Source organism: Rutidosis leptorrhynchoides, chromosome 3, assembly GCF_046630445.1.
Source record: "Rutidosis leptorrhynchoides isolate AG116_Rl617_1_P2 chromosome 3, CSIRO_AGI_Rlap_v1, whole genome shotgun sequence".
NCBI lineage: Eukaryota > Viridiplantae > Streptophyta > Magnoliopsida > Asterales > Asteraceae > Rutidosis > Rutidosis leptorrhynchoides.
Window position 1 is genome coordinate 5,624,330 of NC_092335.1, and position 17,680 is coordinate 5,642,009.

The following is a 17,680-nucleotide window of genomic DNA, read 5'->3' on the forward strand; positions in this document are numbered from 1 at the left end:
GCACTGTGAGACACCACACAGTGCGGTTTACACCACAACAGAATGGCGTTGCAGAACGAATGAATATAATGCTCCTTGAGCGAGCGAGGTGTATGCTCTAAAATGAAAAATTACCAAATATATTTTGGGCTGAAGCTGTCAACACAGCTTGTTATTTGGTAAATAGGTCTCCATCAACAGCAATTGATTGTCAAACTCCTTTGGAGAAATGGTCATGTTACCCAACAAGTTACAGTGATTTGAAGATATTTGGTTGTCCTGCTTATGCTCATGTGAAAGATGGTAAACTTGAGCCAAGGGCCAAAAGATGCATATTTCTAGGGTATGCAGATGGGGTGAAGGGTTATAAATTGTGGTGCCCTGATGGTAAATCATCCCGATTTCTTATCAGCAGGGATGTGACATTTAATGAGTCTGCTATGTTGAAAAAGACAGAGGAAGAACAAGTAGTTGCTGGAAAAGATCGTGAAGTTGAGGAGCAGGTGGAGCAAGAAATAGATGTTCCACAAGGAGTAGTACAAGATACTCATGTCGAGCCCGTTGTAGAAGACGTACATGATTCCTGTGTTGATCATATGACACCGGATGATTAGTCATATGAGCAACATGATCTACGGAATTATAATCTATCAAGGGATAGAGAACGACGAGCAATAAAACCACCACAACGGTTCAGGCATGAAGATTTGGTAGCTTATGCCCTGAGCATGGCAGGAGATATAGAGGTTCAAGAACTTGCTACATATCGTGAAGCTATTGGTAGCCCAGAATCTGCAAAGTGGTTTGTAGCTATAAATGAAGATATGGAGTCTCTTTATAAAACTCATACGTGGGAGCTGGTGAAACCGCCAAAAGGTCAGAAGATTGTTGGATGCAAATGGATCTTCAAGAAGAATGACGGAATTCCTGGTGTAGAAGATGAAAGGTTCAAAGCACGCCTTGTAGCAAAAGGCTTTACTCAGAGAGAGGGAGTTGACTTTAATGAAGTTTTCTCACCGGTCGTAAAACATACATCTATCAGCGTGTTACTTGCCATGGTTGCTTTACTTGAGATGGAGTTGCAACAATTAGATGTCAAGACAGCATTCTTACATGGTGAGTTGGAGGAACGGATCTTTATGCGCCAGCCAGAGGGATTTGTTGTTCAAGGAAAGGAAGATTATGCTTGTTTGTTGAAAAAGTCATTATATGGCTTGAAGCAATCACCTCGACAATGGTATAAGCGGTTTGACGTATTCATGACTAGTAAATCTTACTCACGAAGTGATTATGATAGTTATGTATATCACAAGAAGCTTCCTGATGGCTTGTACGTTTATTTGCTGTTATATGTGGATGATATGTTGATTGCTTCGAAAAACATGTCTGAGATCGATCAGTTAAAATCTCAACTCAAAAGTGAGTTTGAGATGAAAGATTTGGGTGCAGCTAAGAAGATATTGAGAATGGAGATTATCAGAGATAGACGTGAAGGAAAATTGTATTTGTCACAAAAGAAATATATTGAGAAGGTTCTTCAGCGTTTTGGGATGGATAACTCCAAACCGGTTAGTACTCCACTTGCTGCACATTTCAAACTTTCATCGGCGTTGTAACCGAAAACTGAGGAGGAGGTGGAGCAAATGTCACATGTTCCATATGCTAGTGCTGTGGGTAGCATCATGTATGCTATGGTATGTACTAGACCGGATATTGCACATGCGGTAAGCGTTGTGAGTAGATATATAGATTGTCTAGGGAAAGCTCATTGGAAAGCGGTGCAATGGATTCTGCGGTACCTCAGAGGGACGGCAGATATTGGCTTAGTATTTGATAGCGGTGGTAATACTAATGTTACCGGATACGTTGATTCAGACTATGCTGGTGATTTGGATCGGAGAAGGTCTCAGACATGATATGTTTTTACTCTCGGAAGATGTGCTATTAGTTGGAAAGCAACATTACAATCGACTGTCGCTTTGTCCACAACTGAAGCAGAATACATGGCTATGACAGAGGGTGTGAAAGAAGCAAAGTGGCTGAGGGGTTTGGTTAGTGATCTTGGTTGTGATGACCCAGAAATTTCGACTAAATTTAAACTTAATCTTTGTATGATTAACATTTCCGACACGATAAGCAAAGTCTGTAAAACTGAATCTCAAAATTTTTGAATTACTTTTATATATTTAAATACCCTTCGGTTGTTTTCGACGATTCGCGAACAATTATATGTAAATAGATACATATATACTATAACATGAAAAGGTAACAATGTATTAATTGTTTGATACCGTACATTAAACTTATTGGTTTAAATATCTATTTGAATGTATATGATAAATTGAAATATTTATTATTAAAATTTATTTATAAATAACTTCCAATGTGTATTTAAAAACTGATTTATGTATATTAAAAAGATATATACATATATATAATAAACGATAATAACATTCGTTTATTAATTCAATTGATATTTAGATAAGTTAACTAAAGCGTTTAAGATGAACCAGTTAAACACTAATTTGTTACAGTGTTTTCAAATTGCCACATTACTCAAAATGCTACAGTGTTTTTGAAAATCACTATTTGCTACAGTGAAATTGACTTTGCTACAGTGAATTGCTACAGTAAAAATTGACTTTGCTACAGTAACTTTGCTACAGTGGTATATTTTATGGATGATTTAAGACTATATTTTGACAAAGGTACGATTCACGAAACGTAAAGTACAAGTTTTCTCAGCGTACGAAAGGGCGTTCGAAAAACCGGAACCGGGACATAAGTCGAGTGACAACGTACGACTTATCGGAACAAAAATTACAAGTCAACTATGCACGTGAATTTAATATAATATATAATTAATTAATTTAAATTATATATATTATATTTATATTTATTTTATATTATGTCGACAAGCTAGGAGCCAAAACAATGTGAGCTGTCCCTGGTCCTCATGCGAGTCGCATGGCCAGAAGGCCATTTCCATGCGAGTCGCATGACTCCAGATTCCAGGCCAGGTACTATAAATTCAGGTGTTTTGCTCGAATGAAAAATCAAACACACATACACAAATATATATTACTCCGTATAATATTTATTATTATTATTATTATTATTATTATTATTATTATTATTATTATTATTATTATTATTATTATTATTATTATTAAGATTATTATTAATCTTATTAATCTTATTATTAGTATTATTATTTTTGCGATACAAAAATAATAATGTACATAAAATATTACGACGGAGTACTGTCCAAGTAATTTTCAAAACGAGTTTCCGAGCGAGCTAGAGCTAAGGAAAATATGGGTTATTGCCAAGGAGGTTATGGGTAATGTTCGGGGATATTTTTGTGAATCAAACCTCGTGTTTATTATCTCCGATGCGTCTACATGCTTTCCTACAATATTGTATATCAATATTAAACAGTGAGTTTCATATGATCCCTTTTACCCTTTACATTTTTGGGCTGAGAATACATGCGCTGTTTTATGAAATGAATACAAAAACTAAAACTGATTTGTGTGAGTTTCATAAGATCCCTTTCACTCTCTACATTTTTGGGCTGAGAATACATGCAAATGTTTTATTAACCGATATACAATATTTATATGTGTGAGTTTCATATGATCCCTTTTACCCTTTACATTTTTGGGCTGAGAATACATGCAAATGCTTTAATAACTGTTTTACAATAATTATAAAGTGTGAGTTTCATTGATCCCTTTTTATACATATTTTTGGGCTGAGAATACATGCGCTGTTTTATAAAATGAATACAAAAACTAAAACTGATTTGAGTGAGTTTCATATGATCCCTTTTACTCTCTACATTTTTGGGCTGAGAATACATGCAATTTATTTTAAACGCAATGGATACAAGTACATACTAAATTCTACACTGAGTTTGAACCGAAAATCCCTTAGCTTTGGTAACTAGTAACTGCCAGTTATAAGAACTGGTGGGCGCGAGTAGTAGTATATGGATCCATAGGGCTTGATATCCCCGTCCGAGCTAGAGTGCTAGCCTTTTAACGGACGTATGCTATTTGAGAAGCGTGCACGTTGGTTTGCGTGTATTATTAAGATGATTATACAAAGGGTACAAATAATATAAGCATTAAAGTTTAGTTACCAGGGTGCTCAATTTTGTAGAACCGATTGATAAACGTTTCGGATGAAACAACTGAAATCTTGTGATCTACCTTTTATGTAAAACCTATTGATAAACGTTTTGAATAAAACAACTGAACTTTTGTAATCCACATTGATATACGGATTATGTGTAATAATAAAACTATGAACTCACCAGCCTTTGTGTTGACACTTGAAGCATGTTTATTCTCAGGATTCTAGAAGTCTTCCGCTGTTTGCTTATACGTGATACAAGATATGTGCTTGGAGTCATACATGCTATATACAAGAAACTTGCATTCACCAAACCATTACCATGTATCTTATTTTGACTGTATTGTCAACAGATGTATTATTGTAAACCATTTAAATGGTGATTGTCTATACGTAGAAATCATCAGATGTTAAAAACCTGGAATTTATATATTCATTTATGAAATACCTTTTCAAACGAATACAATGTTACAAAATGTATCACATAGAGGTCAAATACCTCGCAATGAAATCAATGAATGACGTGTTCGTCCATATGGATTTGGAGCGATCGTCACATTGGTATACGACAAGATCAGACTATTGTGCATTGTGATAGTCAGAGTGCGATACATTTGACTAAAAATCAAATGTATCATGAAAGAACCAAGCACATAGACATAAGATATCACTTTATTCGCAAAGTAATATCTAAAGGGGTTATAATTGTGAGAAAGATTAGTACATCAGATAATCCAGCAGATATGTTGACGAAGGTAGTTACGACAATCAAGTTCAAACATTGTTTGGACTTGGTTGGCATTCGCGATATTCAAAAGTGATGAGCCCTCAGGGGCTGGCTGGAAGTGGAGATTGAGAGTGGATAACGAAGGCATGGAATGTTCGTCAAGGTGGAGATTTGTTGGACGGTGGGTGACTCAAATTCCATGTATGCCAACTTTCAAATTTCTAGAAGTCTAGTTGTAATACAGTCAAATAGAAATTGAATTTGACAACAAATTAATGCATGACAATTCTTTCTAAGAAGCCTACAACAAATGATAGCCACATGTGTTGTGTTCACATGATCATTTTCAACATGAATGATATATAGACAAGTGGATCACTAGAAGACCAAGATGTATTTGAGTTGAATTTGAAGTCTTGAAAATCGACTCTTTTCATCTATAAAAAGAGATGAATGTTACTTCATTTCAAGCATTCAATCATCCCATCTCATAGATTAGATTAATTACTTGAATGAATTCAATAATAATTCTTGTAAAAGTATTATAGAGATAATAGAGAGTATAGAATTGTAAATCAAAATTCTATACGAGTGAGTTACGAGGGGAGTGTTATAATCTAGTGAGTGGTTCAAATACGTTGTAAGTATTTTCGGAGCCTAGATTAGAGTGATACATTGTAACATCGGGTTTGCCATATTTGTTAGTAAAATTCATCTCTGCTTCCGCCCATGGACTAGACCTCACGCCGAATCACGTAAAATCTTGTGTCTTTATTTATTGATTAATTATTCTATTAATTTCTAGTGTGAGTGCTCTAAATCACATCATCTCCCCCGATCCATTTTCTCAAAATTACCATTTTCTCAAAATTACCCCAAATCTAGAACCACGTTTTTTCAATTAAACCTAGAAATTAAATTCTTCAGATCCTTCGTGTCTTTATTAAAACCAGGCATCCGCAAACAAATAACCTTCATCAGCTATTGAACAAATCTCGAACAATTCCGTTGATGATCGCCACGGAACCTCTAATCGTAATCATCAACGATCACGATCACTCGTTAAATTGAGAAAAATTCCGCCAGTTCCGATTATTTGAAGCCACACAATAGATAAATTGAGAGATAACAACAATCTAGACCAAAACAATGAAGAATGTGATCGACAAAATGCTGATGCTAATGGAACTCGCAGTCGGAGTCGCGGTAACCTGCAGATAATGGAACAGCCTACAAAATCCAATCCAGGTTTTTGATCATTCAAACGATATAATACATATGATGATGTAAATGATCTAATGCTATATAAAAGATACATGACTATTATATCAGATTTGTTTACGGGTAAAGTAGTAAATCTTTATATGATGGCGGCGTATATGACCCTAATATGCCGGTGATTTGTTTTTATTTTATTTTATTTTATTTTATTTATTATATATATAGAATTAGAAGGTAGGATTTATATAGAGCACTTACTCCATAATATAACTTAATGAAATTATAATATTATGCTTGAAAGTGGCAGTACTCGTCTACTTGACCACTGCTAATTTGGAAACCTATTACACATGGATATGTGGAGGTAGCTTCTTTGTATTTGTTTTTATTTTCATGTTATTCCAAGTTTATATAGAATAGATTTTATGATCATCTGTAAAATTGAAACTTTGAATGTGTATCAAGTTCATACAGCTTTTATGATCATCCCTATTATTCTAGAGACTTGTGCAGTTTCACAATGAATGTGGTCATGAAAATAGCCTCCACATTTTGGGTCTTCAGCAACTTAATGAAGTGGATGAAAAGACAGAATTCTTTTGTAACATTGTCTATGAAGATAGTCTAGTAGGATCGGACATAGCATGTAGTTTGCATGCTAGCCCTGAAAGTTAACACTCTAAGGATCACACTTCTATTGAAGATTTTGAAATGCTAAAACCAATTACCAGAGGTGCATTTGGACGTGTCTTTTTAGGCGTGAAAAGGGCAACAGGTGACTTATTTGCTATAAAGGTAAGGATCTATATGTGCAGAATTATTTATGATTAAAATGCTTTCTTTTCTAATATAAAGTGTTTCGTAAAAGTGTTGCAGATTTTAAAAAAAGGCTGATATGATTCATAAAAATGCAGTTCAAAACTTTTTGGCCGACTGTGATATACTGATATCAGCTCGCAATCCTTTTGTGGATGAGGACTGAGGAGGTCACAGATATAAACTTAGCTAAGAAAAACTTTCTTACATTGTAACTTCATTAAGTTTGCTTACCATTGGTATTAAGAGGTACGCTTTTCTACTCTTTCACATGTAGAGTAAATCTATATTTTGTGATCGAGTATTTAACTGGTGGAGATCTTTTCTCTTTGCTGAGAAATCTTGGTTGCATTGCACATGTATATATAGCAGAACTCGTGAGTTATTCCTTTTTTTCTTGGAAAATGATTCATATGCATAAAACATAAACCTTAAAATATACTTAACAATATCATCTGATGACTTCAGGTTCTTGCAATGGAGTATTTGCATTCTTTGAATGTCATTCATAGAGACTTTAAGCCATGAAACTAATACTTGATCCACGTGGCCACATCAAGGTTAGTGTTTCCTTTGCTGTATGGTTGGGATCACATAATGCAGAGGTGCAATTAAGCGGGTTGGACTGAGTGAGTAATGGGTCAAAATGGGTTCAAGTCAAAACGGCCAGGTTTGGTTTTGGAAGATGGGTTGACATGAGATGGTTTATATTTACAATTTCAGAAGTTATTATAAACTTTGAATATTATCAAATTCGATGACAATTTAACGTTTTTGTTAGAATGATGTAGGGGCTTTTATTCGTTATAAATACACTACGAGATACTTTCGACCCATTTCAAATAAGATATACTAAATGGACTTAAGTAAGCTTGGTTGAACTTGACACCTCCAATACAATGTGATCGTTGTTTACTTGAGCAATCTTTCATTTTATTTTTATGCATTTATATTTATCAAGTGTTGATTTTTCATTCCATTTGTGTCTTTATGATAATCTATGGCTGAGCATATAGATGTGTCCTTTAGGTATAATATTTCTTTCCAAGTCTGAATCAATTCGGGACTGCAGTGCACTGTTATGATTTATTAGTGGACACCTTTACTCATCTTACCATTCTAATTCATTTTTTTACAGCTGACAGATTTTGGGCTATCCAAGTTTGGTCTCATAAACAGCACGGAGGACTTATCAAGGTCAACAACCATCAGGACTGCCATTTTTTAGGAGAATGAAGTCAAAACAGAGTCAATGTCATCAGTGAACCAAGAACAGCCACAAAAGTTTCAATTGTTGGCACCCAAAATTCTTCTTGGCATGTGGCATGGTTAGATATATGGAGATCAGTTCTAGTTCATCCATAAATGTATAAGTGGTAACTAAATACCAACTGATCCCCCGTCCTTTTCCAAACTTCTCGGGCGCAAGTGCGCAACAACTGACTGGTGGTCTATTGGTGTAATACGTTTTCAGCTTCTTGTATGACCGTATGTACTCCACCGTTAAACGCAGAATCTCTACAGGCATTCTAATCAAACATAATCTGCACATATTATATTTAAATCATTTTCTCATCATTTTCTCATGGTTGCTCTGGTTTGTTGTAGCACATTTTTGCAAATATTATGAATAGATACATACCCTGGCCTCAATTACCTGCGGAAATGAACCTGAAAGCATATGATTTGATAGACAAGTATGTTTTGCTTTCTTTGTAATGATTTTCACTTTGGATAGAACACTAATATTATATCCCTTCATGTCAGATTACTAAGTGATAACTCACTTCAGCTCCTAGGTGCAACAGAGGTTGGAGAGGTAATGTTATATAATATATCAAAGACTTCAAAAAGATCGTATATAACATAACTATGTGATTTATTACTCCACAGGTGAAGAGGCACCATTTCTTTAAGAATATCAACTGAGACACACTAACAAAAAAAAAAGGGTAAACCGATCCTCTGGCGGCCCCACACCGACCGGTCCCACGGGGGACACACTAACAAGACAGAAGGTCATTGGGTATTTTGTTTTTTAAAATATGTAGATGAACAATATTTCAGTTATAATTGATACTCCATATTTGGCAAGAGCTGAAGTGGTCTATCTTATAAACAGCATTCATGCCATCTGCTGAGGCACTTGATACCAGTTATTTTATGAGGCGATATATTTGGAATCCAGAAGATGAACATTGTAGTGGAGGTAGCGATTTTGATGATATGTCTGAAGAATACAGTACTTCTGGTTATGACAGGTTACAAAGTAACAAGAGGTATGTCATTCTTGCATTGTATATTGTCACATTCTCATGCTGCTACGAGTTCCAAAAAACATACGCCTTGTCAAGAAAGCAGTTTTTTAGGACATAAACTAAGGTAGCAATTTTGATCCATTTAGCTTTAAAGGGGTTGTGTTTTGTATCAAACACGTCAAATCATTTTTTTAACAGCTAAAAGTGGAATCAGTTGAAAGTCGGCCTAGTCTATTTTGAATCCATGAATCTTATGAATCTCATTAAGTAGGTGTGCTAAAGGCCTGAGTGTATTCATAGTATCATAATCTTTGAATGGGATTCACTTGAGAGTATGAACCTGATGTAGTGGTCATTTCGTTCACTGATTCACTTATTATTGTTAAAAGTAGGTGTATAGATAATCATTAGAACAGTAACCTTGATTGATAGAAGTTAGTTCTTTTTCTTGGCATAGCATGATTTGGATACTTATTGAGGGACAGTAGATTGGTAATAAAACGATCTTTAAGTCACCTTAAAAACTTCAGTCCTCACAGTGTTATCAAATCTGGTGCACTACAGGGTCGTGGTCTCATATAAATGTCACAGTTAATTAATTGTTTGTAAACTAACATAAAGGGGTACAATATACTACTAGTTTTGTAACTTGAGCTGGGTGATGAATGTAAGAACTTGGCAGATTTCGGTGCTCCATCTCTTAAATGTCAATTATTCTTTCAGTAGTTTCTCATTTAAGGTTACCCTTGCTCTGCCCAGCTGTATGTTGTCACGACATATAAATTCATACTTCCGATTTTAACTTTGTGATCAGAATTTGTCCCAGTTGGCTTTCTTGTGATCAGAATTTCTCCTATAGATGGTGCAAAACCAGAAACTCGATGACAACCAGAAATGTAATCTTACCAATCAACCTTAAGTTTCAGCAAAAATGAATATTTTTGCTCTAACTGCAATATTATTTTACTTGTAAACAGACAGATGTTCAAGATTTTGCTCTTAGAACTTTTGATTAATTATATAACCAGTAATTTATAATGGATTCTACTAGTATCTTTTGATCAGTTGTACATTCTATTTATCAGTTTAACTTAATTTTCTTTCAGATCTACTGCAGATTTTCAAACCCTGATGTAAAAGGCACACCCGTTGCAGGAAGCCATTTGTTTCCTGACATGAACTTGGCAACTGTGAAACACTCGGCTTTCTTTGGATTTGTCATGGTATGATAACCACGCCATTTGACCCTCTGATCAGTACGTGAACCCGGCCCATCATTCTTGTACTCTCCATAATAACAAGTTTCATTATAACCCCAACTATCAAGCCAACCTTTTGGATCCACCAAATCATCAAGAAAAGATTGCATGAAAACAGTCCTACCATATGGAAACCACGGTCTTCCTAGATAAGCTTTCTTGTATTGATCAATAACAGGCTTAAGATCATCTGCAGCCGTTATCTTACATCCTTGCAACGAATATCCACTACTCTCATTATTATATTTCCGTCCATGTGCCGTCACCACTAATCCACCTCCAGGTAGTGGTTTTCTAAGAAAGATCTCACAATCTTGGAACACTGCTAGAGCATCACCGAAAATGAAGTCTATAGTTCCATATATTTGACATTCTTTGTAGAACTGTTTCGAGTGGTGAGTAAGAAGTGTATCTTGGTAACCTTCGATACTGCAATGGTAAAAAGCTGATTGGTCAGAGCCCGAGAGAACCGCCAACGCCTGTCCACCCTCTGGGCCCGCCGTGTTACTGAACGTCATGTCACGAGCAATGAATCCACCACCCCAAACTTCTGCAAGTCAAATAATCAAATAAAAATGAAAATTAAACAAACACATAGGACTATCCTCACTTTATCACTTTACCAAATTTCTATTAATATGGGGAAAAACTTAACAGAAAGTCTGCAATATACACGAACTTACGAAAAGTTGCCGATTCCTTCAAGTCACCAGCCTTTGGTGTGTTCAGCATGTCACCACCAGCATGACGGTCACTTGTGATAATCGTCTTATTCATTCCATCACCAAACATTGTCATGTACCACGCGTTTTTAGGTATTACGATGTTTTCTTTATACACCCCAGCCTTCACGTAAATCACAAACCTACGTCTTCGTGTCCCCTTTCCCCTATTATCCACAGCTTCTTGAATCGTTTTATAATCTCCCGAACCATCTTTAGCCACCACAATATCTGGTCTCTCTTCTGCCAAATTTGACACATTAAACTCATCATTAAAGTTAAATTTTTGTGTATGAGTGTCACTATCATGACCACCCTTAATAACAATACTAATAGCCAAAGAGTTGAGTATTAGTGCTGTCAAGTTGGTACTAATTTTGGGAAGCAATGTATTTGTAATATTAATCAACTCGAACCCTTTTTCACACAAGTTGATATTTGCTAAACCGGCACTGAGCCATGTTTGGACATCAAGTGGGCTTGGCTGGTGAGTGTGGTCTAGAACCATGCTTAGTGTAAACACAATCCCATCAAAGTAATCAACACAACTAGCCCATAAGCTTTTTCCTGGGACATTTGGGTACTTAGAATCGATATCTTGGGCTCGCTTTAAAACAATTTGTGCTTCATATATGGCTGTTTGTACAGTCATATGTTGGAAATCGTTTATAGATATGGCGGTCTTTGAAATGTTACGGTTGGTGAAGTGGTGATTGCAAGTTTCATAGTGCGGGGTTTGGGTGCACCACCAGTTTATGCTGCCGGTGGTGGTTTGTGCTGAACAAGAAATGATTAATGAAATGAAGGATATGAAGAGAAAAATGTTCATGGACATAGACATTTAATTGATTAGTATCTTCATATAAATATTTATGGTATGGTATTTATAACCTTCATATCTATATGCTGGTAGTTAATGCTGATTTATTGATTACGGAGTATATATTTTCACATTTGTGGTTTTCTAATTACTGTATATATACTAATATACTAATATCAATGTCAAATCTTTATGTTCAAAGATTTACATCAAACACAATGCAATATTTGACTAACTAATAGCATTTGTTGTTTACTCCAATACTAAAGACGACATCTGATATACGAGTAATCAATAAAAACATAATCTGCTTATATTCAATAATAGAACATTCACTTCTTGTGATTTTTTCTATAACTATCTAGCTATCTATATCTATAGTATAACAACGTGTACTCAATCTCACTCATATGTAATACGTAGTATGAAATATGGAGATGAACACTTTAATACAGTAATTTTTTAGGTAAATATAATTAACATTTTTCAATTTTTTTATGGTCATTACGTAATTGAATACATAGTCAACAGCATATATGATGGTCAATGAAACAAAAATCCTTCAGATTACTTTAATTGAAAGGGTTGATGGGCAATAATGTAATATGAAGTCCATATTCGATTCTAGTTTGACATTACAGAATCAGTTAATTTTCAGGTTTTGTTAATAGTTAGATCATATTAGAATAATCAAAATAAATGATTGATTTTAGGAATTAAGCTTATATAAGTGAAGCTGTTGTTGACTTTCTGAAAAAGTCAATCCAAAGAAAACAAGTTCTAGTATACAGTATGTTCTTTTCAACCTTACTCCCTTCAAATTTTATTTTCAAGCCCTGGTATATATGGTAGGCCTGTTTTCGGAAGCCATTGGTTGCCTGAAATAAGCTTCGAAACCGTGAAATATTCTGCGATTTCTGGATCATCTATGACATGGTAACCACGCCATTTGACCCTTTGATCAGTACACGAACCTGGTCCATAATTATCGAACTCCCCATAAAAAGCTGTTTCATGGTATCCCCGATTATCAAGCCATCCTTTCGGATCAACAAAATCATCTAGAAAAGATTGCATTAAAACAGTCACAGCATAAGGTTTCCACGGTCTTCCTAAAAAGATTTTATTGTACTGACCAATAACTGACTTAAGCTCATAATCTGTAGTTATCTTACACCCTTGTAACGAAAATCCAGTCGGTTGATCACGGTACTTCCTCCCATGAGCCGTCACCACCAATCCACCTTCGGGTAGCGGTTTTCCTGATAAAGATTTCGCAATCTTGGAAAACGGCACTAGCATCACCAAATATGAAATCTACAGTTCCAAATACCTGGCATTCTTTGTAGAATTGGTGATACGCGATAGTATAAAGTGTGTCTTGGTATCCTTCAAAGCTGCACCGATAAAAGGCTGATTGATCGGAGCCCGAAAGGAGCGCTATCGCTTGATGACCCTCTGGTCCTGCCGTGTTCCGGAATGTTATATCTCGAGCAATAAATCCATGACCCCATACTTCTGTAATATATCCAAAAGACCATTATTAATTGACTAACATGCTATCAGAGCATTTAGAACGATAAAAGGAAATTATGAAAACTTAAATAGGTAGACATATAAATACTTACGAAAAGTTGCTGATTCTTTCAAGTCACCTGCCAATGGCGTTTTAATCATGTCACCACCGGCATGTCTGTTACCAGTGATGATTGTCTTATTTATTCCGTCACCAACCATCTTAATATATTGCATTGTCAATGGAATAAAAATGTATTCTTTGTAGATACCAGTTTTCAAGTGAATCACATATCTATTCGATGAAGATCTTTGCCTGGTAATCGCAGAATCTACAGCTTCTTGAATGGTCTTAAAATCTCCTGAGCCATCTTGAGCAACCACAACGTCTGGCATTTTGTCAAGTTCCATAAATGATATCATGTTTTCGTTGTTAAAGTTCCCATTGACGACACTGGGAGTATTACCACCTCTAATAATAACACTAATAGCCAAAGAATTGAGTAGTAGTTTTGTCAAATTTGTAGTGAGTGTGGGTAACATGGTGTTAGTCATGTTAATTAACTCAAACCCATATTCACACGTGGTGATATAGGTTAAACCAGCACTTATCCAAGTCTGAACATTGAGTGGGGTCGGCTTGAGGGTGTGGTCAATAACCATGTTAAGTGTGAAAACGATCCCATGAAAGTAGTCAAGGCAGCTTAACCATAAGCTTTTTCCGGGAACATTTGGGTACTTGGACTCGATATCTTGAGCTTGTTTTAGAATAAATAACGCTTCGTTTATGGCAGCTTGGACAGTTATATCTAGAAAATTATATGTAGATATGTTGTCCGACGAAACATTCCCGTTGGTAACGTAGTGATTGCATGTTTGGTAGTGTGGCGTGTGGGTGCACCACCATGTTAAGTTGCCGGTGGCGGCGGTGGTGGTGGTGGTTTGTGATGAGCAAGAAATGATGAATGAAATGAAGTATGTGAAGTGTGCAAGCTTCATAGCTATGTACAGAATGTTTTTTGGATTAAATTAAAAATATGTAGTTAGTTCATGAAATGCTAAATTTATATATATTATTGCACCAAATAGTAGATGTGTGCAAATGACAAAACCTTCAATTTGGTGTATGATTCATCCAGAGTATATAATTTGATGGTTGATGACTATCACTAATATTATAGTGAAACTCCAATAGAAACTATACCGAAGAAGTTTATTATTCAACAGTCAAATTGACATTATTTGTATTTCGTATTTTTTTAACAAAACAGGAATGTTTTGTCAGGATATTAGGACCCAAACAACACTAGTAATTCTACAAGACTACTAGCCGAGTAGTGATTCTATCAAGATCACTCAAACCCACTTAATGAACGAAAGATAATAAATGCGAAAATGTAAGAACGACACAAGATATAACGTGGTTATATGCAATCGGTGTGATTGCTTTAGTCCACGGACCAACTAGAGAGTGTTTATTACTGAGAATTTGTATTTAGTGTGTTACAATATGATACAATGAGTTCTATATATAGGAGAAACAAGAACACCATGACAACTAGCTAGGAATCTTCATCATGACAAGTAATCATCTTGTTTACCATCTAGCCATGCTTTCCACCTTGTAATGGCATGATCACAGCCCTAATTTTAGGTGTAAAGTGATTAACTTTGCACCTAAAGTGAAAGGAGGCCAAAACATGCTCGGATGTAAAGGTTGCAACTTGCCAACTTGCTGCCAGACACCAGATGCGCCGCATCTGATGTGTGATGCGCCGCATCACTTGCTTTTCACGTTCCAGATTCATGTACCAGCACTCGATGCGCCGCATCGAGATGGTGATGCGCCGCATCTGACCCCTGATGCGCCATATCAGCTCAATGCTCCGCATCAATAAATCTCGGACTATTTTGCTCGATGAATGCGCCGCATCCATGTCAAGATGCGCCGCATTTGACTGCTTCACGCTTCCCGAAATCTGCAAAATCCGTGCAAGTGTTGGAACAGTTTTTTTTTCCTCGTTTTGTATAAATGTCTCCATAATCTAACAAATCTCCCACTTGGAGACTTTGAACAAAACTCCAATCATATCAATGAATTAACCAAGAACATTAAACCACCTTCGATTACCGCCAAATACCATTTGGGACACGCACGCTCAACACATTCTTCGGATGAGTAGACTTTCGATAAAAGGTCTTCAATACTACTTGTTAAACTTGTAACACCATTCACATCTCTAGCTGGGGTCTTCTCTCATCAATTCATGAGAAGACCAATTGAGGTAATGCAAAACCTCAATTTCTCCGTCGTAACCACCTTAGTAAACATATCGGCAGGATTCTTCTTACCAAGGATTTTCTCCAAGAATAAAGTGCGATCATTTATACGTTGTCGAATAAAATGATACCTTATCTTGATGTGTTTCGTTCGACTATGAAACACTGGATTCTTCCCAAGATGAACCGTACTTTGATTATCACAATACAAGACGCAATAGTCTTGTCTTTTACCCAACTCACCTAAGAAGTTCTTCAACCACACTAGCTCTTTAGAAGCTTCCGCAATAGCCATGTATTCGGCTTCGGTGGTTGACAAAGCAACACTCTTTTGCAATCGAGATAACCAACTAATCGCCGTCTTCCCCATTGTGAAAACATAACCCGTAGTGCTTTTCCCCGAATCATCACATCCACCCAAATTAGCATCCGCATAACCTCTAAGTATGAGATTGTTTTTGGAGAAACAAAATCCCATATTAGAAGTACCTTTCAAATAACGAAGCAACCATTTGACCGCTTCCCAATGCTCTTTTCCCGGATTAGACATATAACGACTTACAACTCCCACTGCTTGAGCAATATCGGGTCTTGTACAAACTATGGCATACATAATACTACCCACGGCCGATGCATATGGAACCTTTTCCATATCCTTCTTGTCTCTTTCCGTCTTTGGTGATTGACTTTTCGATAACTTTAAGGTGCTTCCCAAAGGCATAGAACGGGCCTTTGAATCTTCCATATTGAACCTCTCTACTACTTTCTCAATATATTTGGATTGAAACAAGTATAGAGTACCCTTCAAACGATCACGCACAATACTCATGCCAAGTATTTGCCTAGCACCGCCAAGATCTTTCATCTCGAATTCTCGGGAAAGTAATCCCTTCAACTTGTTAATTACGGACATGTTTGAACCTGCAAGTAACAAGTCATCAACATACAACAATAAGATTATGTAAGAAGACTTGAATTTCTTCAAGTAGCAACAGTAATCCGATTCACATCTTAAGAAACCAATCTTCTTCATAAACTCATCAAACTTCAAGTACCATTGCCGAGGTGCTTGCTTCAACCCATACAAACTTTTCTTTAGCTTACAAACCAACTTCTCTTTACCCTTTACCTCAAAGCCCTCGGGTTACCTCATGTAGATCTCTTCAACAAGATCACCATGTAAGAATGCAGTTTTTACATCTAGTTGCTCTAGATGTAAGTCTTCGGATGCAACCATAGAAAGTACCAAACGGATAGTAGTCATTTTAACTACCGGTGAAAATATCTCTTTGTAGTCAACCCCTTCCTTTTGTTGAAAGCCTTTGACTACCAAACGAGCCTTGTACCTTTTCTTGCCATCCATCTCATTCTTGATTCTATATACCCATTTGCTTTGCAATGCCCTTTTATCATGAGGTAACTTCACTAGTGACCAAGTCTTGTTCTTCTCAAGTGATCCCATCTCTTCTTTCATGGCAAGTTCCCATTGTATGGATTCTTTTGTTTTTCTTTCCTCAAAGTAACTTTCGGGTTCACCATTCTCGGTATAGAGCAAGTAGTTTGCTGATGGAGAATACCTAGGATTAGGTTTGGGCACTCTAGTTGAGCGTCTTAGTGTAGGATTAACCTGAATGGTTGGACCGGTTTCATTTGTAACCTCCTCATCACTAGAACTCGCACTATGTTCGGAATCATCACCACTTTCCGAATCATCCCCATCATTAGCATTTCCCGACACCTCACCGTCATTCGGCAATTCATTGTTTCCCAAACTCCCACTAGAACCTGCAAGATCATCAATAGAAACATCGTCAAAAGTAACTTGACTCGGTTTAGGACTCCCCGTTTCCGGTTTGCCATAGACCGAATCTTCATCAAAAGTAACATCTCGCGAATGAATTACTTTTCTAGCTTCGTTGTCCCAACAACGATAGCCCATTTCA

At 36.3% G+C, this 17,680-nt stretch overlaps 2 protein-coding genes and 1 pseudogene across 2 annotated transcripts; 1 reads left to right on the forward strand and 2 right to left on the reverse strand.

The window, feature by feature from the left end:
• Positions 1 to 1,622: 1,622 nt before the first annotated feature.
• Positions 1,623 to 9,259, forward strand: LOC139897367 (probable serine/threonine protein kinase IRE; annotated as a pseudogene).
• An 888-nt stretch (positions 9,260 to 10,147) lies between these two features.
• Positions 10,148 to 11,774, reverse strand: LOC139897374 (pectinesterase-like). The gene is made up of 2 exons (XM_071880070.1): positions 11,084 to 11,774; positions 10,148 to 10,950 (listed from the first exon to the last, which is right to left on the reverse strand). Exons 1-2 carry the CDS (start codon positions 11,772 to 11,774, stop codon positions 10,250 to 10,252), a joined length of 1,392 nt encoding a protein of 463 aa, XP_071736171.1. The 3' UTR covers positions 10,148 to 10,249.
• Positions 11,775 to 12,758: 984 nt separating this feature from the next.
• LOC139897378 (pectinesterase 2-like) lies at positions 12,759 to 14,456 on the reverse strand. Its single transcript, XM_071880073.1, has 3 exons — positions 13,571 to 14,456; positions 13,276 to 13,460; positions 12,759 to 13,223 (listed from the first exon to the last, which is right to left on the reverse strand). Exons 1-3 carry the CDS (start codon positions 14,454 to 14,456, stop codon positions 12,759 to 12,761), a joined length of 1,536 nt encoding a protein of 511 aa, XP_071736174.1.
• Positions 14,457 to 17,680: the final 3,224 nt, after the last annotated feature.